Source organism: Siniperca chuatsi, linkage group LG17 (genome assembly GCF_020085105.1).
Source record: "Siniperca chuatsi isolate FFG_IHB_CAS linkage group LG17, ASM2008510v1, whole genome shotgun sequence".
Taxonomy (NCBI): Eukaryota; Metazoa; Chordata; class Actinopteri; order Centrarchiformes; family Sinipercidae; genus Siniperca; species Siniperca chuatsi.
In genome coordinates this window covers 8,151,457-8,176,196 of record NC_058058.1, presented here as the reverse complement: position 1 = coordinate 8,176,196, position 24,740 = coordinate 8,151,457, and the positions used below count along the sequence as shown (strand labels likewise).

At 38.9% G+C, this 24,740-nt stretch overlaps 1 protein-coding gene across 2 annotated transcripts; it reads left to right on the top strand.

The window, feature by feature from the left end:
• The first annotated feature begins 2,037 nt into the window (after positions 1-2,037).
• Positions 2,038-20,221, top strand: fhl3b (four and a half LIM domains 3b). Of its 2 annotated transcripts, XM_044172962.1 has the most exons (7): positions 2,099-2,299; positions 3,658-3,833; positions 12,470-12,648; positions 14,886-15,060; positions 16,676-16,845; positions 18,000-18,186; positions 19,479-20,221. In XM_044172962.1, the coding sequence occupies exons 3-7, from the start codon at positions 12,493-12,495 to the stop codon at positions 19,628-19,630; spliced, it is 840 nt and encodes a 279-aa protein (XP_044028897.1). In that variant the 5' UTR covers positions 2,099-2,299; positions 3,658-3,833; positions 12,470-12,492; the 3' UTR covers positions 19,631-20,221. The 2 variants fall into 2 exon arrangements, with proteins under 2 accessions (XP_044028895.1, XP_044028897.1); XM_044172960.1 differs by lacking the exon at positions 3,658-3,833 and having other exon boundaries at positions 2,038-2,299.
• Positions 20,222-24,740: the final 4,519 nt, after the last annotated feature.

Sequence of the window (24,740 nt, the reverse complement as noted above, 5' to 3'; positions counted from 1 at the left end):
TATATTTTTCAGACTTTTAGCTTTATGTTTTTAAAACAATCTAACCATGTTCATCCACCCACAGTTGGACCATTGTAACTAATAGCCTTGAACAGCAGATGGCAGCACATTTACATGTAACTATTTGACATTTCACTCATCATGCTTGAGCAATAATTCAAATAATTTAATATTTTCAACAAAGTCTGAGACCTAGTAACTCATCAATGGGGCCTGCAAATAAGCTTAAAGATGCCACACACTAATTAAAAGCCTTCATCACATCATATACACATGTAGTGTACATCCTGACTTAATGGGTAGTGGCAGGATGGAGCCACAGCTGAAGCCTCTAATCGTCCCCAGACCTCCTGCTCACCGCTGTGGAAAATAGAGGTCAATGAGAGGGAAAATGATATCTTGCTCTCCGGGACCCTGCAGTTTGCTCCTGACCACAGAAAAGTTTGTTTAGCTGAGAAAACTCAGAAGAAAACGCTAGATTTGAGAGTGAAAGACAATACAGGGAGTGTGTAAGGTTTAAAGCTGTTGCTCAGCATCCTCACCCATGTATTATGGATGATAACTGTGCAGAGAAATGATGCCATATGGTAAAAATGTATTTTAACCCCTCTATTTAGCCTTCATAAGCAATTAATAAATTGTTAATAATAGAGTATGACACATTATATAGTTGTAAGCAGACATAGCCTATGCCAGTGAAGTATATCCCTATATATGTATTTATCTATAATATTAATTATATTTTTAATCATATTTGTAAATTAAGTATTTATCAATTCATCAATCTTCACTCTCTCATTACTGCTGAGCCAACTTCATCTCCATTCACTGATGAAAGCCACAAGATGCGGCTGAAAGCTCTGCGGGAAATCCAGTAAGTGGACTCACATTTCTATTTTTAAGGTCAAGAATGAAACTTTCAAGGTCAAAATGTCTTAAAGGTCCAGTGTGCAACATTTAGGAGGAGCTATTGTCAGAAATGGAATATAATATTTAGAAGTATGTTTTCATTTGTGTATAATCGCCTGAAAATAAGAATCGTTCCCTTACCATTACCTTAGAATGAGCCGTTTATATATACATGGTGAGCGGGTCCCCTTCTACGGAGGCCGCCATGTTGCACCGCCATGTTTGTACAGTAGCCCAGAACGGACAAACCAATCACTGGCTCTACATAGGGCCTTTCGCGTTTTTCTCTAGTTTCACGGCCACCGTAGTTTTTCCAACAAGCTTGGAAGGGGAGGGTGAGGCGAGCGGTGTTCAAATGGTTGCAAACTGCAATTTCACCGCTAGATGCCACTAAATCCTACACACTGGATCTTTAATGAGTTTTCAACACAGCTATAAACTAAGTTTTAAACCCACCTGGGAATGATTGTGTATGATGAGGACTATAAACAGTTAATAAATGCTTTATAACGCACCATAGTGTATATAGAAAATAATTTAATGCTTTATAATAAACTATAAGATTTGTATGTGTATAAACAGTAAATACATGCTTTACACTGTAAGATTTGATCATGTTTGTAAACAGCTGTTATCAATCATTCATTAACTGTTTATACACGTGACTGATGCTTCATACCATAAGTTTGTTGAAAAATACATTAATAAAACACTTAATGTCCTTACGTCTGCCTACAATTACATTACATTGTATAGTGTGTTATAAACCATTTACTAAGTGTACTGCTTACAATTGCTAAATTGGGGTTTAAAGTAAAGTGTTACCGTGAAGGAAACAATTTAAAACGATGAAAAGTATTCTCTTACATATTAATTATGTACAATTACAAAGTCCCCAAATAACTTTTACTGTGAAATCACGTGAGATTAAAATGCTGTAAAGCACATAAAATAGCTCCTATTTTATTTCGGATTATTATGAGATTATTTTCCATTTAGAGAGATAATAAAGTGGTTTACATCAGCAGCTGGGAGCCAAAAGTCTAGACTAGGCCTTTATATTTAAAATATTCAATTACATGCAAAACCCCACACTGAGTCTACCTTCTTTCAGCCTGAACTCGCACAAGGTGAAAGACAGACAGAGGGAGTGGAGGGACAGACGGGGGAGAAAGGGGCGGTGTTTGAAGGAAAGGTTTGGTTTTACGCACCAGACACAGATGCTTCAGTCAGTGAAAACCAGTCAGTTTTCAGCTCGCAGGAGTCCACGGAGGATTTAATTACCTGTCATTTTATACACCCGAGCAGCGCAAGCGGTCAAACCTCTCAGATCCTGCAGAGACGGAGTCTCTTGTGAGCATCTCCAGAGGCTGCTGATGCGCAAAGAGAGGTACGTTTACATTTGTACGATTTATACGATTTAAAGTTTAGACGATAGGTACAATTTTACAGTTTTGTGATGTGAAAAAGTAGATGATAAGTGTGTTATTGTGAGTTTGCATTGGTATACTCTCCTGAAGCACTGGTGTCTGCTCTGCTGAGGCGTGCACAGATCCTCACCTGGCTTCACCTGGTGCAAAACGGCGTTACAACAAACTATCAGCTCAATCCTCAATTATGTAGCGTCCCGAATTAAGGAGACACTGTTGCACTGTTGGTGTCATGGCTTTCATGATTGATTCCTCTTTTTAAAGTGTCTTGTACTCTTGTCTTTATCTCAAAAGGCATGTGCAATATTTTACATATCCTACTTTTTGTCCTTGGGTCTCCATGTACTGCTCTACTGTTTTATTGTCTACATATTGCTAAGCACCGATAGCACAAGCAAATTCCCCCTCGGGGACAATAAAGTATATCTTATCTTATTGTGTCTTATTATTGAAGCATCAAATACTTACATTTTGAATATCTTTTCCTCATTTTAAGTTAAACACAGGGAGGGTTTGAATTTAAAGTACCACTCTCTAATGAGGGTACTAATGGTTCATAAACAATTTACCAAAGCTTTATAGAGCAGTTAAATGCCATTAATGAGAACAACTTTTGGGTTGCAAGGTTGTGAAAGCTTCCTTTGATTGGTTAGTGCTGCAGAGAATTGGGACTAAAATCCATTTATTGATGAGTTAATAACATTTATAACTGCAGACTTGATTGCTTATTAGAAAATGAGAATCTCAAGCATTTATTAATAGCATCAACATTTATAAGCAAATTGAAAGGATAAACAGCTGAAAGTGGGACTTTTCACAACCTGGCAACCCAAAATGTGTCCTTATTAATTTATCTACAAAACTTTAGTAAATTATTTATTAACAATAAACACATTATTAGCCCTTAATAAAGGGTGCCTTATTTGCCAAATTAACTAACTTTATTGAGAGCATAATCATCTTAATCACGCAAGAAGAACTGCATATTTCCAAGCCCCCGACATCCAGGATGGACCAGAAAGGATGTTCTTTCTTTAGAGTGAGGAAATAGTGGATGTTAATGGGGGCTGGGGGCCTGAACAGAGTCCAAAGTGAGTAACTGATACTGTGAATAAGTGCTGCGGCCAGGTTTTTCAAGTAGGATTTAAGGAGACCTTTGATGAAACAATCCCTTGCTTTAATGTTTCAGTGTCGGATGCACAAAGTACGTCTTCATGTGTTCTGAATCATGTCCTTTTTTTTTTTAATATTTCATTTGGAGGCATGTTAACAAGCCATTCACTCTTGTTGAGTTAGAGTGATGTCATGTCTCCTTCAGATTACAAATTTTCTTCTGGAGACTCAGCAAACCCCACCTCCGGCACCGCTCATAGTTTCCATCACCGCACACCATCCCCACACCACCATCATGTTCCAATCCATTTGGATGAAATTAATACATTCATTGAAACTATCCAGCTCTGGTTGCATTCTCCCTCCTGAAGAAATATGAATGTGAGTGCATTATTTTTTGAGGAATTCTTGACTTTTGTCTTCTTTTTTTTTTTAGAAAACAGAGGCTTTTTTTCTTCTTCTTCTTCTTCTTCTTCTCAGAGTTGGAACCACAAGAGTTTGCCACGTTTTGACCACAGTCACATTCCTCTGAAATTCTTGCGTTGGGCGAAGGTTGGGACTGTGTACAATCACTGGAGACGAGCCATAAAACAGTTACAGGGAGATGATTTTGGATTGTCAAGTGACTGACGGCCAGAAAATCAGACTGTCGGGGGACGTGAGAGTCTCATCATGAGTCAGGCTCACTCACATCGCCGTCTTTTCCAGTTCCCATTTCTGCTGCACAGCCCGGGACGAGTTTTAAAGGAGTAGTTCGACATTTTGGGAAATACGTTGATTTGCTTTCTTGCTGAGAGTTAGATGAGAAGATTAATACCACTCAAACGCTATAAGAAATTGGAGGCAGCAGCCAGTAAGCTAGCTAGCATAAAGACTGGAAACAAGGGGAAACAGCTAGCCTGGCTCTGTCCAAAGGCAGCACCACTAAAGCTCACTAATTAACATGTTATATCTTGTTTTTTTAAAAATCAGCGCAAAAACTGAAGTGTAAGAAAAACAGTTTGCGTGACGGACTATTTCTTGGCCAGGAACATTTCCAATAAATAGTGCATTAAGTATAAAGCTGGAGCCAGCAGGCGATTAGCTTAACTTAGCATAAAGACTGAAAGCAAGGGGAAATGTCTAGCCAGAGTCCAAAAATTCACCTAAAACTTACTAATGAAAACAGAAATGTAAAAACAACAATTTGTGGTGTTACATGCTGAAACTGTTTCTTGGCGAACAGCAGCCAGGAGCAGTGACTTACCAGAGTGTCCTCAACTCCCTCTAAAACCAAGAGTAGTAATTTTCGCTGTTTGGATTAAACAAACGAGATATAACGTGTTAATTAATGAGCTTTAGAGGTGCTGGTAGATTTTGTTACCTTTGGACAGAGCCAGGCTAGCTGTTTCCACCTGTTTCCAGTCTTTGTGCTAAGCTAAGCTAACTGGCTGCTGTCTTTACATCCACATCTCTAGTTGCTTAAAAACTTAAAATCATCTATCTGTGTTTTCTGCAGGTGTAAAAATTTGATTTTGACCAGTAGTTTTTGCCTTTTCTTGTTCTCAACAACCTGATATGATAACAATGACTTTGTCAGTCGATTGAGTCTGAAACCAACCCTCAGCCTTTCTGAAGCTCTCCAACACAAAGATGAAGCTCAGACTCAAAGTCAAATAAATCCAGCAGCAAACATGAGAGAGAGGCCCAGTCTATCAAACAACAACAGCATTACTTACATGTGTATTTGTTTTGGATAACAGTTGTTGGTATTTAAGATCAGGCCGAGTGTTTATTTGCATCGGTCAGCGTTCGCCTGCAAGTATAATCCAAGTGCAACAACTACATTGCCAAAAGTAACTTTACTAAAGATACTTCATTTTAAGAGACTTGACCACACTTGATTATAATCTTTTTAATCTTTCTTTCTGGTTTTATTCTTTTCTTTATGATTTGCAGAAAACATTCAGACATTTCAAGTATTTTTAGCCAGTGCTTGGCTCTGGATGGCGATGTCAGTCTGTTGGTCAGTCCACTATAACAACTATTGGATGAATTGCCATTCAGTTTTGTACAGACATTCGTGTACCCTCCAGTTGACTTGTCATAACTTTGGTGATCCCTTAATTTTTTTAATCTAACACCATCATCATCATAAATTTGTCCAACACTTTGGTTTATGATTAAATATCTGCAAAACTACTTACATTCCCATAAGCCTCAGCTGTATTTTGTGTTTAGCGCTAATTAGCAACTGTTAGCATGCTAAAATGCTTGCTAGAAGATGGTGAAGACGGTAAGCATTATACCTGCTAAACATCTTCACGATAGCATTGTCATGGTGAGCATGTTAGCATGCTGACGTTAGCATTTAGCTCAAAGTACAGCCTCACAGAGCTGCTAGCATGGCTGAAGTCATGTTCACGTACAGCTACATGTCCTTTAGGTCAGTGATTTTCAAAAGTTTTTGCTTGTAAGCCCAAATAATGTTTACTTTTGACCCCTTGTCACAGGTCTGTGTTTATTGAATCATTATCTAGAAATTTCAGGGATAATGTGTTCAGTTGGTACACTTTCAATTAATTAATTGCACAACAGGTCAAAAATGGGGAATTTTGACTACAGGCAAGCATACAGTTCAACAAATATGAAGAACAAAGTGAACTTGGAAATACTAGTTTGACAAAAAATTAAAGCCCACTTTCTAGCTTTTCCCTGTCACTTTTAACCACATCTCACGGTCTTCCTCTGCGGATAGAGTTTGCTTTTACCACATGACTGAAGTTCCATACATATTGTAAGTCATGTGATGACAACTGAGAAAACTTCAACCACCGAGGAAGACCATGAAATAAGATTTGTTATGTTTTATTTTTTTTTGTTAAATGTAGAAAAGGGTTTACTATAAAAAAAAGTATAATAAATAAATATTTAGGTGAGTTTAGATGGTGTTTTTCTGTCAAGAAAATTCATATATTGCCCCCAAATTACATATTTCTTTCCACAGAAATTATTAGGAAATTATAGAACCATAAAATAAAGCATTTTAGAGGTCAGAGGAAGTAAAACTATACAGTATTTAAAAAGAAATCTGAGAAAAGTTCAAATGTTTATTTTTTTCTTACTTTGCACCTCAGTAATAATCTCACGACCCCTGGTGGGGGTCCTGACCCCCAGAGTTGGGAACTATGGCGTCAGGTCACTGTGCGATTGGCATGGTGGTGACTTGTTTACTTGTTGTCTGACTGAGATCTGTTTGTCAGTTTAGTCGACAGCAGCAGAGATGAAACTGCAGCTGCAGCCCACATTGTTTGACTGGATAAACAAACAGCCAGCTGGAGACTCATAAAACAAAGCCAGACAAAGGTGCTTCATTCCCTAATGTTATAGGCTTAGAGTAGAAGGTTATGTGTCGTTAATATCCAGTGATACTGATCATATTATGGTTTTAGTGAAATTCAGCGTAAAAGAACAGATTTCTCTGAAAAGATTACATTAATTTAAATTAAATGAAGCTGAAAGTTAGCTGACCTTACAAGAAAATTCTGCTATTTTTCACATTCAAATAACCAGAATAATTTTACAGATCTGCCAACACAGTATCTCACAATAACATCAGTGTTTAAAACAGCAAGGAGCAATTCATCGAAAATGTACATTGTGTGTTCATGATGATTTGTGTGCATGCAGCTGAAATAGGGCATGTGATCTGCAGGAGGCCTTATTAAACAAAGTCAGACAGCCACTCTATCTTTAAAAGCACTTTATTCCATGTGTTATTGGCTTAATATGACTAGATTATGTGCAATTAATATCAAATGACACTGATCTTGTTATGCTTTTAGTGCAATTCAGAGTGAAAACACTGATTTCCTGAACAGATCATTAATGACATGATCATATACATTAAAGCACATTAAAGTCTCATTGTTAAACAACACAGTTGTATATTTGACACTGATTTGACCTTATAAGGATTTCACTTAAGAAACCAGCTATTTTTCATGTTCAAGTAACCAAAATAATGTTACAGATCTGCCAGCTCAGTATTTCAGAATATCGTCACTGTTTAAAACAGCAAGAAGCAATTCATCTTGACGAGATCTTTAATCAGCGACACCAAAATGTACATTGTGTGTTCATGTTGATTTGTGTGCGTGCAGCTGAAATTGGCCTTGTGATCTTCAGGAAGCCACACCACATTGAGCGTCTTTGTACTGGGGATGAAAGGGAGTGCAGTCATCTGACAGCCATAAGAGACCAGTCTTGTTTTTCTTTTTCTTTTTTTCTGTAACAGTTTATAGCTGTGACCACGAGGGTGTCCCGTTTCCTTCGCTGTTGTTCACATGTTCTACACAGTATTGTGCCGCTGTCAATATTCTCATTCACCTCCCCAAATCCAGGTTATGCAACCTAGGACTCACACAATATGAGGACTGTTCTGAGCTTCAGAGGCCGTTAAACTACCCTAATCCATTTCAGCGGGAATAAACAGTAAAGTAGGGTGGTAATTAAAAAACTTTGTTACACGCTTTCCTGTTTTAACTGAATGCACACACAGCTTAGGTTATTTAATGGGTGTTACAGCAAAAGAGAAAGCAGTGATTGTAAGTTAAGCATTAGGAAAACAAGAGTCTACAGCCACACTAGCAGCCCTGTAAGGCTGCACTCATGCCATATCTTTTAATTATGAGCAACAGAATCGGAAAAAACATTCACGTCAGCCTCTGAGTGGTATTTCTGAGTCAGAGATATCGAGAATTTCTGACAGCAACGATATCTCCCACTTTGTGAGAACTACAGAAGTGTCAACAAACTGCTGGCAGTTACATCCACATAAAGCCCAATATTAACACCAATACAATCAGCTCATTGAAAAAGAGCTATTCATAGTTTGTATCTGATTTCACTTGTTAATGAACCACTTCAAATACTTAACAGCGCAAAAGTAGCTAATATAGGCTATTTAAATGGTGTGGCTACAAGGTTAGCAGTGGCAGTAACCATCTTGGTATAATGCTCCCAAAATCAGGATAGACATGGCGTGAATGCAGCATTAGACACAGCGGTGCTTTTAGTCAATTGCTAAAATCATCATGTAACATGCTCACAGTGACAATGCTAACATGCTGATGTTTAGCAGGTGTAATGTTTACCATGTTCACCGTCTTAGTTTAACGTGTTAGCATGCTAACATTTGCTAACTAGCACTGAACACAAAGTACAGCTGTGGCTGATGGGAATATCTTTAGTTATTGTCATAAACCAAAGTATTGGACAAAGTTTTGACGTGATGATGGTGCTAGATTAAAAGTCAGGGGATTACCAAAGTGTTAAAATTCATCCTGTTGGAAACATGAATGTCTGAACCAAATTTCATGACAATCCATCCAATAGTTGTAGAGTAGAATAGTTGTAATAGTTTAGATCTTTTGTTCTGGATCAAAGTCTTGGATCAACCAATCGACTGGCATTGCCATCCATAGAGCCACGCTTCTAGCATGGCTAAAAACCCACTTTGTTAGCTGCTTTCCTGTTTTAAGCGCCCAAACAGTCTCAGTTCTTTAGTAGGTGAAAGGAGAAAGCAGTGATTGTAAGTTGAAGCATTAGAAAGAATATGAAAGCAGCCAAGTCTTTCTTAAAACAGACAGGAGGGTGTACAGCTCAGATTCAGGTGCCTGTTTCAGAGAGGGAGTGTAATAATGTCACTCCAAAAAAGGCACTGAGGCTGTTTTATAATGCATAAATTAATATTTTGTTGCTGTGACAGATTTAACACTTACCTACATATTTATTCCACTGGACTTTATTACGTGTGACAGCGGTTTTCATCATGGAATAATCTGGTTTGTAAACCTCAGACACAAGTCTAAATTCCTGCGCTGGGAAAATAAACACTGACACCCAGCAGCAGCTTTCATGGCTCGCAGAGTTCCTGGCTCCGGTCGTAAGAAACTGTCAGGTTGTTGCCGAGTAAAACAACAGCAGCGAGCCATGAAGGGACATGAGACAGGAGGCCCGGTGGCTGATCCTGGGAGACAGTTGCCATTTGGCTGCCACTACAAAGCGCTCAGAGCCAAGTGACTCGAGTAAATCTCTCACCGGGACCGACAGTGTATTGGTGAAGAATTCAACATGTCCACTCATCAAGGTGAATTGTGGGCTTAAATAGTTTCAGCAGCCGTGCTACTAGAGAGAGAGAGTACTTAGACGGGATGGATGACTGTTTGGTTTAATGTCTCGCGGTGAGGAGGAGAACAGGGGTGACAAGTATTCCTGGGTGCAGTCCAAGAGGACACCTGTAGAGTAAAGTGAACTCCTCTTAAACAAGGCGCTGACTTCATGTGAATCACTGTTTAAGACTATTAATGTCAGACAGTCTGGATGGTGTGACGGTCAAATGAACAGATGCTTACCAGGTGTATATATGCAGTCAGTTGTGACATTAATTGAAGATGTATGGAAGCAAATAATGGGTATTGACATTTGACAAAGGGACAAAGTATCCAGTATTCAAAAACTATATTAAAATTGCTAAAATTCAATAAGCTCAATTCGGATCTAAAAATTCAAGTCAGGTAAAAAAAATCTGGTTGCTCAATTTGGCCAGTGTTGTTACTTCAGTGGCATTTTTCATTCATTAAAGAATATTTTTGGGAAAAATGCGTATTCGCTTTCTTGCTGAGAGATTGATGAGAAGATCAATACCACTCTCATGTCTGTGCTTGGAGCTGAGCCAGGAGGTGATTAGCTTAGCTTAGCATAAAGACTGGAAACAGGGGTAAACAGCTAGCCTGGCTCTGTCCAGAGTTCAAAACTCCACCTACCAGAACCTCTAAAGCTCACTAATTAACACAGTTTATGCAGTTTGTTTAATCCATACATGAACAGAAATGTAGAAACAATAATTTTTGGTTTTAGAGGGAGTTGAGGAAACTCCGGGAAGTCATGTTGTTCGCCAAAAAATAGTTACAGCATGTAACTCCCCCTAAAATCACAAATTGTCATTTTTACATTTCTGTTTGTGTATGGATTAAATGTGGGAGATATAGTAAGCAGGCTTTAGGCATTTAGGGCCGAGCCAGGCTAGAAATTTCCCCTGCTTTCAGTCTTTATGCTAAGTTAAGCTAATCACGTCCTGGTTCTGCTCCATACTCAACGCTCAGTTTCTCACTCGACTGTTACAACAGTATGAGTCTTACTATATTTGTCTATTGTGTAGCTGACTATAAAGTTATAATGGACTGTTCAATAGGAACCATAAAATATTGGTTTCAACAATGATGGATTTTAATGAGATGCTGTTGTGTTTTGGCACAAGTCCCATACGAATTCCCTACTGGATGCATAAAGGAGAATTTGATGACAGACAACAGCTGGAGACCACAGAATGTGTTCACAGATGTTGTGGCTCAGGAAGAGAAACATAAAGCTCAAAACTAGGAAGACTATGTCCGGAAGGAAAACTATTGTTCTATCACTGTATTCATCGTAGACATGGATGGACGAGAATAGAAACCCGAACCTCTTTAGACATTTTAGGAGGGAAGTTGGGCTGTTTTCCCCACCCAGACAGCAATCTGACAGAAAGCAGACATAGGATGTGATGTTTCGTCTCAGTTCGGTTTTCCTCCTTGTTTTGTTGACCTAGCTTGATGTCCTTTATGAGGAAGCAGTGCTGTTATCTGCAAGGAGGGATGCATGAGGGATGTCCTCAGTGTTGTGCTGACATGGCATTGGGAGAAAAAGTGGAGGAGCGGGAGTTTCTGCTTCTGGCATCAGCTGTGGGACATGACTGAGAGCAGACTGTGTTTATCTTTTTTATGTTTATCTGAAATTGCTGCATCATTGGTTATTAGAAACAACTTGTTTGATAGCAGTCAGACATGAGGAATGTAAACTGCACTTTCAAAATGACTCTTTAACAGACCAGATGCAAATACTTGGAGGTTACAGAGCATGAAGCGCAGTACCTGTAAAATTCAGCTTTGTGGAGCGGGAAACCTTCACCATGAGTGACGTTTAATTCTTACCAGCTTCATAACAAAACCACAACAAGTGTTCTTCATTATTTGCACCGAGATCTGGGTCCTCTCATCGTTTTCGACCAAGCAGGTGACGTCTTCCACCTCTGAGGAAAGGAGGGAGGAGGTGGGTCTCGGCTCATTCCTCGATCCCTCGGGGAGATTTCAAAGCCACACGGTTTCTCAGCTGCACTTTGTTGAACCCACCTCCTTTTTTCTGATATTATAGAAACATGTCAAAGCCCCTCTGTGCCCAAAATAGGGAGGAAAAATTATAAACAATAACTGTTTCCAAGTGAAATATTTCAGTGTCCTTTGTAAATGTTCCAGACGTTGTGATCTTGAGCATGAACATATACCCAAACTCTAGAGACCTTTCCTTATCCATAATCTTCATCCACACTGTATATATCTTTCTGAGCCCTGCCTGCCCTGTCTTAACCGTTCCACAGGAGGGTATTTCAACCTCCCACACTTCATTTCCTCGCTCATTTCCCTTTGCTGCTGCAGAACATGGGGGTCACATACCCTGCTAATGCCCACAGCCTCCGCTCCCCTGAACGGGAACAAGCACTGAACTTGGGGGGACAGGGCCTTCTCCATATAGCTGCCCCCCCTCCCTGTGGAACTCTCTCCCCTAACACATCCGTGATTTCACCAATCTGTTTGTGTTTAAGAAGTTACTTAAAATTCACCTTTTTACAACAGCTTTGAACGTTTGATTTATTTTCCTGTACTACCCTGTTCCTTTAGTGTGTTTTTAGTTATCTAGGATCTTTTTAACCTGTTGTGTAAAACGTCTTTCAGTATCTTGAAAAGCTCTCTAAAATGTATTTATTTTTCTCTCATTTTTGTCTCTCCTGTTGGTCTGTATTTCCCAGCTGTATATCCAAAAACTGTCTGCCTCCCTTCTTCCTGCTTTCTCTCTCTGTCTAACTAATCTCACTCCTCCTCCTTCCTGCGCTGGCTTCATGCAGATAGTGAATGCTAAACTTGTGCCTGTGAATTTTGCAGGAGGTCAGCCAGAGAAAGACATCATGAGTGACCAGTTCGACTGCAAAAACTGCAACGAGTCCCTGTGCGGACGCAAATACATCCAGGTGGAGGACAACCCTCACTGCATTCCCTGCTACGACCGTCTGTATGCCAACACCTGCCAGGAATGTAAAGAAATCATTGGGCATAATGCCAAGGTGAGCTCAACTTGTACAGGGGTGGAAAATAACTAAGTACAAGTATTTTAATTTTATGGTTCTACTTTATACTTCTACTCCACTACATTTCAGAGGGAAATATTGTACTTTTTACTTATCTACATTCATTTGAAAGCTGTGGTTACAGATTAAGATTGTATATGCAAAACATAAGCAGATTTTATAAATTAGAGTTGCAACGAATCATTTTTTCCTTGTCGATTAATCTGACGATAATTTTCTTAATTAATCTATTAATCAGAGTCCAAGGTGACGTCTTCAAATGTCTTGTTTTGTTCCTCAAGACATTCACTTTATAATGATTTAAAACAGGGAAAAGTAGAAAATCCTCAGCTGAAACCAAAGAATAACTGGCATTTCACTGGAAAATTGAAGTTAATCAATTATCAAAATAGTTGTTGATTAATTTTCTGTTTCTGTAATCGTTTCAGCTCTATCATAAATATGATGTATTGCTTTACATATCCAAGAGTGTATAAAATAGTTAAAATTAACTCCACCTTAACCAGCTATAACATTAAAATGCTGCTTACATGTTAATGCATCACTAATAATAATCAAAGAAGACATTACCAGGGGCCATTCTGCCTCCATAACGAGTACTTTTACTTTTGATACTTTAAGTAAATTTACATAATAATACTTTTACTCAAGTAACACTTTGAATGCAGGACTTTTACCCGTAGTAGAGTATTTTTACATTGTAGTATTGCTACTTTTACTTAAGTAAATGATTTGAGTATTTCTTCCACCACTGAAATTGTACATGTCTGACTGCATTATGATCAATTTTCTAACTGCTTTTACAAACCAGCTGGCATTCCTGGAAAACATAACTCTACTTACAGAACACCAAATTGTGTGTAATCCCCTTTAAGTTGCCCAAAAGCCTTAGTTTTAGTTAATTAAAAACACGGTTTGAAGGAAACACAGACGCCATGAGGACAGTGTCCTGTGAATTATGGACTCCCTGTGAGGGACTGGCAGTAAATTACGCTCCTGCTTGCTTTGGCCGTTCCTCCTCCGCACAAGACATAACAGCATTCATCCTTCATCCTTCGCCATCCCTCTGCTTTAGTTGTTTCTTTTACTGTGAAACCCCACGCCTCAGAAATAAGTTTTTCACCTACCATTCAATGGGGCCATTTATCACAGAGCTTGCTTGAACTGCAGATGAACTGGATCACAAGCAGCTGTTGGAAAAAAAGTCACAAAGTGGGTTATTCTGATTTTTAAGAGAAAAAGGGAATGCACAAATACTTCTCTCATGCCACTGCCAGCTCTCTTCTGTTTGGAAGACAGAAAGTAGGAAACTTTGGTTTTAGAGTCCCATGTGGGCAAACATCCAAAACACTTAAGTGTCCTTGTGCAGGAAACTGAATCCTGTGGTCGACCGTGACCTCTGACCTCCAAACAGATGGGGTGGCAGCAAATAGAGAATTTCCCTGTGAGGAACAATAACATATCAAGTGTTTTTATTAACTCACAGTTTACGGTAAATTGCTTGAGTTCCCATATTATTCACACGTTACGCAAACATGTGTAAATAGTGCATTTTTTGGGGACTATTTTCAGGTGCGGATTAATACACATTTGTTGAGTATTTACGGCAGCAGCACAATGTATATGGGATTGACTCAAAATAAACTACAGTGCCCATGTTCATTGATTATGAAGGAACAGTGTGGCTTACTGATGGGTTTTTAATAGTTTTTGGACAACAATGGAGGTATTTACTGAATTAATTTGAAATCCTCAGTCTCAACACAGAACAGACAAAGACACCAGCTCCTCTGATTCAAATGAGGTACACCCAGCTTGAGAATGCTTTGTGTTTGAGTTCAAATCCTGAAAACGTACTTCATGAGATGGATTTTAGCATTGTAGTGGGGAGCTGATCAATTTTTCATATTCGGGAGAACTTCTGTATGCGCCTCCTTGGCTTCCTTCCATCCACATATCCATTTAGTTTTATTATTGCAAGTCTCTTACCCTGATGTCTTAATTTGGCAAAAAAGGTATTTACTTGAGTCTGAATCTCGCTGTGAAAAATGATTACATTTTAGAAATGTAGTATCCCTAACAAACATAATTTTAACAATGTTTTTATTAAATACCTTTGATCATATAGAAAATTTTTGGCCCATTTTAATCCTCACTGGTTTTACCATCTCTAAATGCTCAGTGCTCAGTTTGACACTCTCCTCTTCCTCCAGGAGCTCTTCTATGAGAATAGACATTACCACGTGCACTGTTTTCGCTGTTTCCGCTGCGACCGTTCTCTGGCAGATGAGCCCTTCACCAGCCAGGAAGACGCACTGGTGTGCAGCGACTGCTACTGCAACGAGTTTTCCTCCAAGTGCGTGGCCTGCGATAAGACAGTCATGCCAGGTAATGACAATAAAAACTGTCTGTATCACTTTTATCCTCCCAACACAACACACAAGTTCACAAATCCTTGAGTAATCACTCAAATAGTCAGAAAAGTTCACACCCTGTCTTTGCAGGGATAAAGAGGCTAATGAGTTTTTGTTATCCGGGGCGTGACAGCTTAGATGTGACAGAATGATCGTTTCCTTGCTCTGCTGAAAATATCTCCCAGCAGGGTTTTCAGCTCTGGGCGCTGTGACGACACAAGTGCAGCAGTGGTGTCGGATGACTGAAAATTACCCGAGCCTGTGGGTAGTGTGGGATATTATAACTCACCGGTTCTTTTTTGAACTGACCAGTCATTTTCTTTAGTTTCTGTTCAACCTGGAATGGCTTTAAAAGCTGCTGCCCTCTCCCCCGTTTTCTTAAAAGTGCAGCCAAGTTCAAGTTCACAACACCATCATGCCTTTGGGCTGCGTTTCAGGCCCCAGAAGTCGTAAAACAAGGCCAGTGATTAAAGGATCTGATGTCCAATTTCATAAACATGAACAGGCTCTTTTATAAAACTCTGTAGGGAAGCATGTGTTCTTTAGCAAACTCTTACATATTTGGGAGTGGACAAACAGCTACTTATGAAATTGTTTAAAATAAAAAGCAGTGTTAGGATGCTGTGCAGCCATGTATGCTATAGATAGTAGGGGTGGGCGGATTGATACCAAAATATCAGTACTACAGATACTACGTCTCGTTTTGAAGATCGATTCTAGCATCAATAGGATCGATACCAAAAAAGGGATCAGTTTTCCTCTTGTATTTCATCAAAGTGTAGAGCTGTCTGTGCAAACAACGTTCAGTTGTTGTGAACACATCTTAGTGCATGTACTCTTTGCTTCTCCTCTGCTGTTGTCGTGTTGTGAGCACTCTAACATACGGGTCGCGCCTCCTGACTAGTTTAATCAGACACAAAACTGCAGTGATGGCTGAACGAAAGAGGAGCATCGTTTGGAGCTACTTCACAGCTGTGAATGAAAACGTTGCTAACTGCAATGCATGTACCAAACCCGGGTCTCACAGGTGGCAGGTAGAAATTCTACCACTCAGCTAACCTTACAATGATTGCTAACCTTTGGCAAATCATTTAGTGGTCATGAAAATGTATTCAGATTTAGCCTATTACGATGCATTCACCTCTTAAATTGTGACACTCTATATGCTCTCCCCTATATCGGTATCAGTATTGATATTGGTGATTCTGGCCCTGTATTACCTGGTCTCGGATCAAAACCAGATTTTGCGGTATCGCCCACCGCTACCAGCTAGAGCATTGCTTTGTTACAGCTTGTCAGATTGTATTGATGCAAGATAAGCTGATGTAATTGTACGGTACGGCAGAGCTGTGTGAGAACAGGTTCAACTGTCACACTGAATTATCACTTTTGGTCTTCTCAGTGTTTGCGTGAATGCTATCAGATTTCATTCCAGCTTATAGTTACAGCACTGCAGGGCAGAGATCAAAGGAATGCCCGAAGTGACACACAGGTGTGCAAATGTCAGGGAAGATATCAACAATCAATCACAAACATCTCAGTTTCCATCCTCATCTGCTCCCTCTCTTCCACTCTTTTTCCTCTGACAGGATCGAAGATGTTGGAGTACGGCGGCTCCTCGTGGCACGAGGACTGTTTTGTGTGTCACGGCTGTGAGAAGCCGATCGGTGCCGAGGCCTTCATCCCAGACAACAACAACTACTACTGTGTGCCGTGCTACGAGGGCAGGTTTGCTCCTCAGTGCAGCCACTGCAAAAAGGTGAGCCAGGCCTCATACGCAGCATGATGGTCGATGTTGACCATTAATAAACACTTTTATAAAATTAATGTAGGGCTGCAACTAACATTTATTCTCATTATTATTTAATCTGTCGAGAACTTCTCCAATGAATCATTTAGCCGGAAAATACTGAAAATAGCCCATCACAATTTCCCAGAGCCCGAAGGTGTAATCTTCAAATGTCTTGTTTATCTAACCATCAGTCCAAAACCCAAACATATTCCATTTACAACGCTATAAAACACAGAAAAGCAGCAAATCCTCATAATTGATAAGCTGGAACCAGAGACTGTTTGGTGTTTTTGCTTATGACTTAAACGATTAATAAATTATCAAAATCGTTGGCAATACATTTTCTGTCGATCGACTGGTTTCAGCACTAAGTAGCAGTTAAACGTGATCATCCACTACATTTTTATCTTTCTTCCTTTCTTTCGTCTTTTATTTACACATACAGACAGCATGAAACCAGGAAAAAAAACAACTAAAAAACATAAATTAATTAAAAAATACTCTTAAATATACTCTATTTACAAAATAAAGAGAACTGGCACGTAAAGTGAACTGCGCAATACATTTCAAGTCAGCTAACGATGATCAGAAAAGTTTTTTTTAAATGACTTGAGGGGAGGAGGATAAAGCAACACAGAAAAATGTAATCATCAGATAACAGACTGAGATTGGTTAGACACCTAAATTAGATATAATACAATACCTTTTTTTAAACTTTTGAAGGTTTCATGAGCTCTCTTACAGTATTTTGGTCGGCAGTCCATATATACGTACCACAATATGTAGGAGTACTGACTGTGTCTGGTTTTATTCTGACTGATTCTGAGTTTCAATTCTATTCTATTCTGAGTTGATAACATTTAATATGTTGTTTTAAACATCCAGGTGTTAGGTTAGAGGATAAACATGGGATAAAATCTACAAGAAGAACTGAGTAGTAAGCATGAGCAATGATAGTCTCAATGGCTAAACAGGTACATAAAAGAGTACTACCTACTGAAACTCAAACTTCATCAATAGAAACCCAAAGGAAAAAGCCACCAGAAACATCACAGCAGTAATAACTTTGTACCAAAATGCTGCCAGGTATCACTAAAAAACACATTTTACTGATCCTGCAGGCTCTGACTAAAGGAGGGGTGACCTACAAGGACGAGGTGTGGCACAAAGAGTGTTTTCTCTGCACGGGCTGTAAAGCTCCGCTGGCTGGCCAACCCTTCACCTCGCAGGGGGAAAGTCCGTACTGTGTCAAGTGTTTCAGCAGCCTGTACGCCAAAAAGTGTGCCGGCTGCAACACAGCCATCACAGGTCAGTGGCGTGTACAGGACCACCAAGTAAATTCCCCACAGTTGCACAATATCCCTGGTTCAATTCTGGCTGGGGATTTTTGTTGTTTATCCCATTTTCTCCCCATGGTTCCTGTCTGTCTCGACTATCTACTATCAATAAAATGCCGAAACAATTATCTTTGACAAACAGGTGTAGGTAGTAAGGTGACTCAGGTTTTAAATCTTTGCTCTGATCCTGTTTGTGTGGTTTGCATGTTTGCATATATCCTCTCCTTGTGTTGTGTAGTTTCTTCCTATTGTCCAAAGAAAAGCAAACAGACAAGATTATTAGCAAACAAGTTCGCCATATTTACACATCCAGCAGTTATGAAGCAACATTATCAGTCATTTGGAGTCACATTTCTGTCCACCTGATGAATGTAAGTCCAATATCCACTCTCTTTTTTCTCTGTTTTTGGTCTCTACCAACTCCTGAGATAAATATCTGGCTCTTTAGCTGCTAAATGCTCCACTATGTTCACCAGCTAGTCGCTAACTTTGTCTGCTGTTTGGTGCTGAGCAGGTAGTGCACAGTGGGTTTTTAGAGCTTTTTCACTGAAAACAGAGGCCGGACGGCTAAACAATGAGCTTAAACTCACTATAAAGCTCTGTAAAACCGAGGGGAGCTTCAGATTCAGGTGATAATTCTCTGTAGGTTCATCACTACAAGAGACTACTTTCACATTGTCACATTGTTTTCACATTTTTATCATAAAAAATATAGATTATAGCCTCTTTAAAGACTGTGTGTAGATAGCTCCAACCTGGCAACACAAAAACAAACATCCTGAAAACAAATCACAGACTGAACCATTTTTCACCAGGATTGTCTCATTTTTCTATTAACAAAAACTTGCACCTTAATAATTTGAAATGTGCTATAATTACATAAAAACTCTATACAAGATGGCTTTAAGTGAACACAGAGGAGACAGAAACTTAAAGAAAAGACAATGCAGAAATATGGGTACAACAAGGTCCATTATCCTCTTTATCTCACCTCTTTCGCATGTAAAGTTTCTTTACCAATACTTCAGAGTTAAATGAAAACTTGAATTGGATGCTTTTGACCGCAGCTATTAACTAGAATACCAGCGTGTTGACAGAACGGGCAGTGCTTTCTTATTGTTTCTGCCAACAGCTGATGTTATCTTGAATTCATTTATGCTATTTCCGCAATGCTGCCTGCAGGGCTGTTATTAAATTCTATTTTCCACCCCTGGTGAAACATTCCTTCATTAGTTGCTCATGTATTGTGTTTGTGTCTCGCAGGGTTTGGAGATGGGAAGTATGTTTCTTTTGAGGACCGACAGTGGCACCAGCCATGCTTTAAGTGTTCGCGCTGCTCTGTGTCGCTGGTGGGCTCCGGCTTCTTCCCCGACCGCGACCAGATTCTGTGTACAGACTGCAACAACGACGACTGACCACCGCTAACTACACCTGCAACACCTGCACCTGGCGCAGCAAATACCAAACACTGCTGACACCAGCAGAAAAACTTCTAAACCTCAGCCTTGCACATGAACGCTGCAATATTACTAATTCACTCACAGTGTAAAGCTGATACAATACAAAGCTCAGTATTTACAACTCAAAACTCTCGTCAGCATTTAACACATTGAAATTCTGCAGAAATGCCCTGTGATGTATGTGTATGACTTTGTTTTTCTTTATTTTATATGTTTTGTACATCAAAGACTAAATAAAATACACAAAAGATACATGTAAACCTTTAAACGGTTTGTTCATTCATAAAGGTGGTAATACATCATACACATCAACACTTTTTTTCATGACGGCTAGATAGAACCAAAACTTTAATGTTATGTCCTATGCTTGGCAGATATATTTCAATATTCAATTTATAAAGCTGCCCTTCTTCTTCTCCTCCAACTACTTGCTGTATGTAAACTTATTTGTTGAAAATGAACTGTTGCAAAAACTTACAACTGTTTTCTTTTCAGCTTAAAACAATCTTTACTTGTGTACATGCAATAAAAATGTCATAAAACAAATTAATAAATTGTGTATTTGTCTATTTGAACTGAACATGCAGAATACATCTCATAATGTACAGTAGGTGTAAGTTAGCCTATCAACACTGTTCTGCAGCATTGGTTCCCTGCTGCACACAGTTATCTTTATTTATTCAGACTTTCCTCCATCCTCCTTTTTTTCTTGTGAATTCCTCAATAATTTTAGGCCGTTTGGGGTTCTAACAAGACTAAGAGTTTACAGTTTACAGTTAGTGGCACTGTGAGGCTGTACTTAGGCAGTGGAGCTTAATGCTAGATGCTAACATCACTCAGTTTAGCAGGTATAAGGTTAACCATGTTCACCATTAGTTTAGCATGTTAGCATGCTAACATTTGCTAACTAGCACCAAACACATGAAGCTGATGGGAATGTCATTCGTTTTGCAGGTATTTGGTCTTAAACCAAAGTATTGGACAAAATGAAAAAAAGTCAGGGGGTCACCAAAGTTATTACAGTTCCTCCTAAGGGGAACATGAATGTCTGCACTAAATTTCATGGCAATCCATCCAGTAGTTGTCGAGATGTGTCACTAAAAACTACAAATGTCAACCTTGTGGTGCTAGATGAAAACTCAGGGGATCACCAAAGTCATTAGGATACATCGTCTGGGAGCCATGAATTTCTGTACCAAATTTCATGACGCTACATCCAACAATCGTTGAGATTTTTCAGTCTGGAACAAAGTGATGGACCGACCAACATTGCCATCCCGAGAGCAACACGGCTAGCGTGGCTAAAAATCATTCAAACAAAACAAGGGATAAAAAGTCTGTCTTTGGTTGAAGCGGTCACAAAGCCAAAGCATTTGAGAATCACTGCTCTACAATACACTCAGAAATGGCAAAAAACGTGCAAATTATGCTGTCTATTTCAAAGGTTGCCCTTTGTATAGGAGTGTTTAAAGTCATATTTGTATTGCTGTCTCACTAAAAAACTAATTATCATTAATTTCTCTTCTGAGGTGCATCAAGGAGCTGAAACTAAATTTTGCTGATACTTAATGAAAACCATTACATCATAAACTGTCTTTACAACCTCTTTCTTAAAAAAGAAAATCAGGGAGCCTTATCCCGTTTTCCCAAAGATGGTTTTCTGTGGGTAGTCCCATCTAGACTTTCCCTTACTATTACTTACATAATCAACATAAATATTTACAGTTCAGAACCTCTGTACCGGTCTGCAATGATTGTGTGTATACAGAGGCAGTGCCAGGCTAGTGTCCATATCAGGAGGAGGGAACAGAAAACCAGCTGACGAGATGATGTAGTTTAAGACTCTCTGGTTGAAAAGGACAAAGTTTTCCATAAAAGTGATTTTGGCCTATAGTACTTTCATTTCCATGGTCTTGATGCTAATTGAAATACCTTGCACCTGCTTTTTCTGGCTTTGAACTATCCAGAAAATATTTTAATCTGACAGAAATAAAGGAGCATTCTTATGAGAAGCAGTACAACAGATTTAATCTTAAAAATACTGAGTCTGAAAGTTAGAAAACAGTTTGACAAATTAAAAAAGGCGAGTTAAGTCTACTTCCACAACTCCATAAAAAGATAGTAAGTGGACTTTTAGTTAAAATCATTTAGTTAAATAAAAAGATTTTGTTAACAATAAGAAAAGGATGTGAAAAAGACAAAATATATGGCTTGAGGCTTGACAGGTGCTAATATGAAAATATGAGCACTCTTCTCACTCCAGGTGCCTGGTATTCCCTCATAAACTGAGATATTTAACTGTCAGGAAGTGATATACATTCCTGTTACTTCCAGCTTTTGATCATCATTTATGACCGAGTGTAAAAGTATTGACTTGCTGCAACAAGCCTGTTCTCTACACTCTGTTAAACTCTTATCACAAAATCAACTCCAGATGAAAAATAAAAGGGCCATGTGGTGCTGTTATTTGTTCGAGCTTTTCCCATGACTCTTCCTGAAATATTTTTGACCTTGTTTGCAGGGATGAAGGAGAAGAAGTCTTGTTTGGTCCCAGGGGGAGGAGAAAAAGGAGGAGGAAGGATGGGGTCGAAGCTCTTCAGTGAATATTTAAGATTTCACGTCATCCCGCTCAGCCTCTGAGGGGCCGGGGACTCAAACTCAGCTGGATCCTGCTGGTGGAGGCTGTTGAAGTAATTAGATGACATTACTCTTGATTGACAGACCGCAGAGGAAGGAAGAGGGCTACGCCTCGCACAAGACCCTGAGCTTCTACACTATTTGTACTGTATATTTCTTAAATTCAACTAAGGTCCTTAGATGACTGTGTGTAGTATTAATAAGAATTGAATTTTGAGCATTTGCAAGCTCAATACTTTCTCTGTGGGATTTACCCTGTTGTAACTTTTTAATGATGAGGACTATTTTAAAGAGGGTCATTTCACTTAAATTACCAAAACACATTTGTCACTTATCACTTGTGGTTTTATCTCCCTTGTTTTCCGATAATCCATCTTTCTTTCTGCCTCGATACCAATATAATGGAAGTGAATTTTATTTGTGGTGTTCACAACATCACAAATTCAAGTTTAAGAAATTAAACAGCAACGTCCCTTTCAGAAACAGCATCCCTGTTACTTGTTTAATCCACTGACCTCACTGTCAGCAGTTTACATGGGGACTATTTCTTTGGTACAAGATAGTTCCAATGAGACGTCTGTGGTTTATCATTTATATTCTTCTGTACTTGTTTACTCCTGTTGATTTTTTCAAAGCTGTGAGCATCACAAAGTGAATTCAATAAACCTCCATTGTATTAGGGTGGTGGCAGAAATCTCACAGACGGATATCTTAAAACCTTAAAAGCAAAACTACCTGCATGGTTAGATACGACGAGTGTAGGGGTGGGCGATATGAATAAAATCCTCTACCATGGTATATGTAATTTTATATCGATATACATTGTGATATAGTACGTTTCTGGAAAACATAAATTCATGATGAAGTTCAGTTTAGACTGGAAACTGCAGCTGGACTGCTTTATGACAATATTGTTATTATTATTTATCAGGTATTTAATTCACTGGGTTAGCCAAAAACAGACATGGTTGTTTTATCCAAAAACTATTTATGAATTGGCAAAACATGGTGGAGGAGGATAACAGAAAAAAAGGTATATGACAATGATAATGTTGTATGGTAGAACTATTAAATTACAGAACACAATAAAGTATTTCTGTTTCTGATTCTGAAAACTACATCACACCACAGAGCCTTATGTTCAACCAACAATACATTTCTTTTCTATAGACGGCACTTTGCAGCCTGTGCGTACAACTGATTATCAGCTATAAATATACAACCGCCTTCCTCAGTGTACCAGAATTAACCAGAGAAGAGGACAAAACTCAATTAAACAAAAACTGGCCGACAATAAATAAAAAGGGCTATAATCCGCGGAGGGTGAAACAAGCGATATTAAGCTATATATTGAATAGCCTGCCATTTAATCGTCAAATCAGAAACCTACACTAAAGGTAAATGGAAGATTTGGGTTTTTTTTGTCATTTGGGTGAATTTGCTTTTTAATCTTTGTTTTGCAATTAAAAGGAAATAATAATTCTGTTGAGTTTTGGTGTGCAAGTAAGTTTAAAGTCACTTTTTAAGAATCTCTAACTTAACTGTACTTGAGGCGAGTTCAAAAGAAGATATAAACACAACTCCAATGTTTTAATCATACTCTGGTCTTCATCAGGGAGTTGTAACAACACCAAGAAATGACAAACAACACAGATTAGAAAAGCTCCATTTCCAGTAAAGGTCAGCAGGGTTGAAATGAAGTTGTTTGCAATACTTCACTTTCTGTTGAAGGAATCATTATTTAAAGCTGTTGTTGTTTTTACAGAGGGACTGACACAAGACTGAACACACATGCCGGTTTTCCGCAACACAACACGATCATCAGCCGTGGTGATCCACTTTTGGACACTGAACATCCTACATGAAAAATGTGTGTGTTAAGAGTCAAACTCAAGAGCATTTGGCAGCAAATAAGATTATTTTAAGCCCTAGACTGCAATGTGTACTTTCCTAATTTGTTGTATATTGCTAATCTGAATGGCTTAAAAGCCATACAGTTGAGTCATTTAAGTTTAGCTTGAGGAATCCTGTTTGGCTCCAAACAGCTCAATTAAAGTTTTGCCCTGGTCAGTTCTTTCCAGATAATTTAAAGTTACAGGAAATGAAACAAAGATTTGCTGTTAAGTGGTGAAACACACATTGTACATTCATGCCTCATTACTCACACACCCCAGAGTTAAATGTGTGGAATGTATTCTGCTGTGTTTCCAGCCAGATTGCATTACGTAGTAGGTGATGTTGAGCAATTTGAATGTGACTTGTGAGTGAGTCATGGGCTGACATGTAACCTGGTCTCAACCGCAGCCTCTACAGTATCTGTGTGTTGGATGGCTGAAGTAGACATGGGAGGAGACGAGGAAATAATACCGCTGGGAGAAAAATGTGCAGTATGTCTCCAAACTTCTGTTAATGCTCAATACACTGTCAT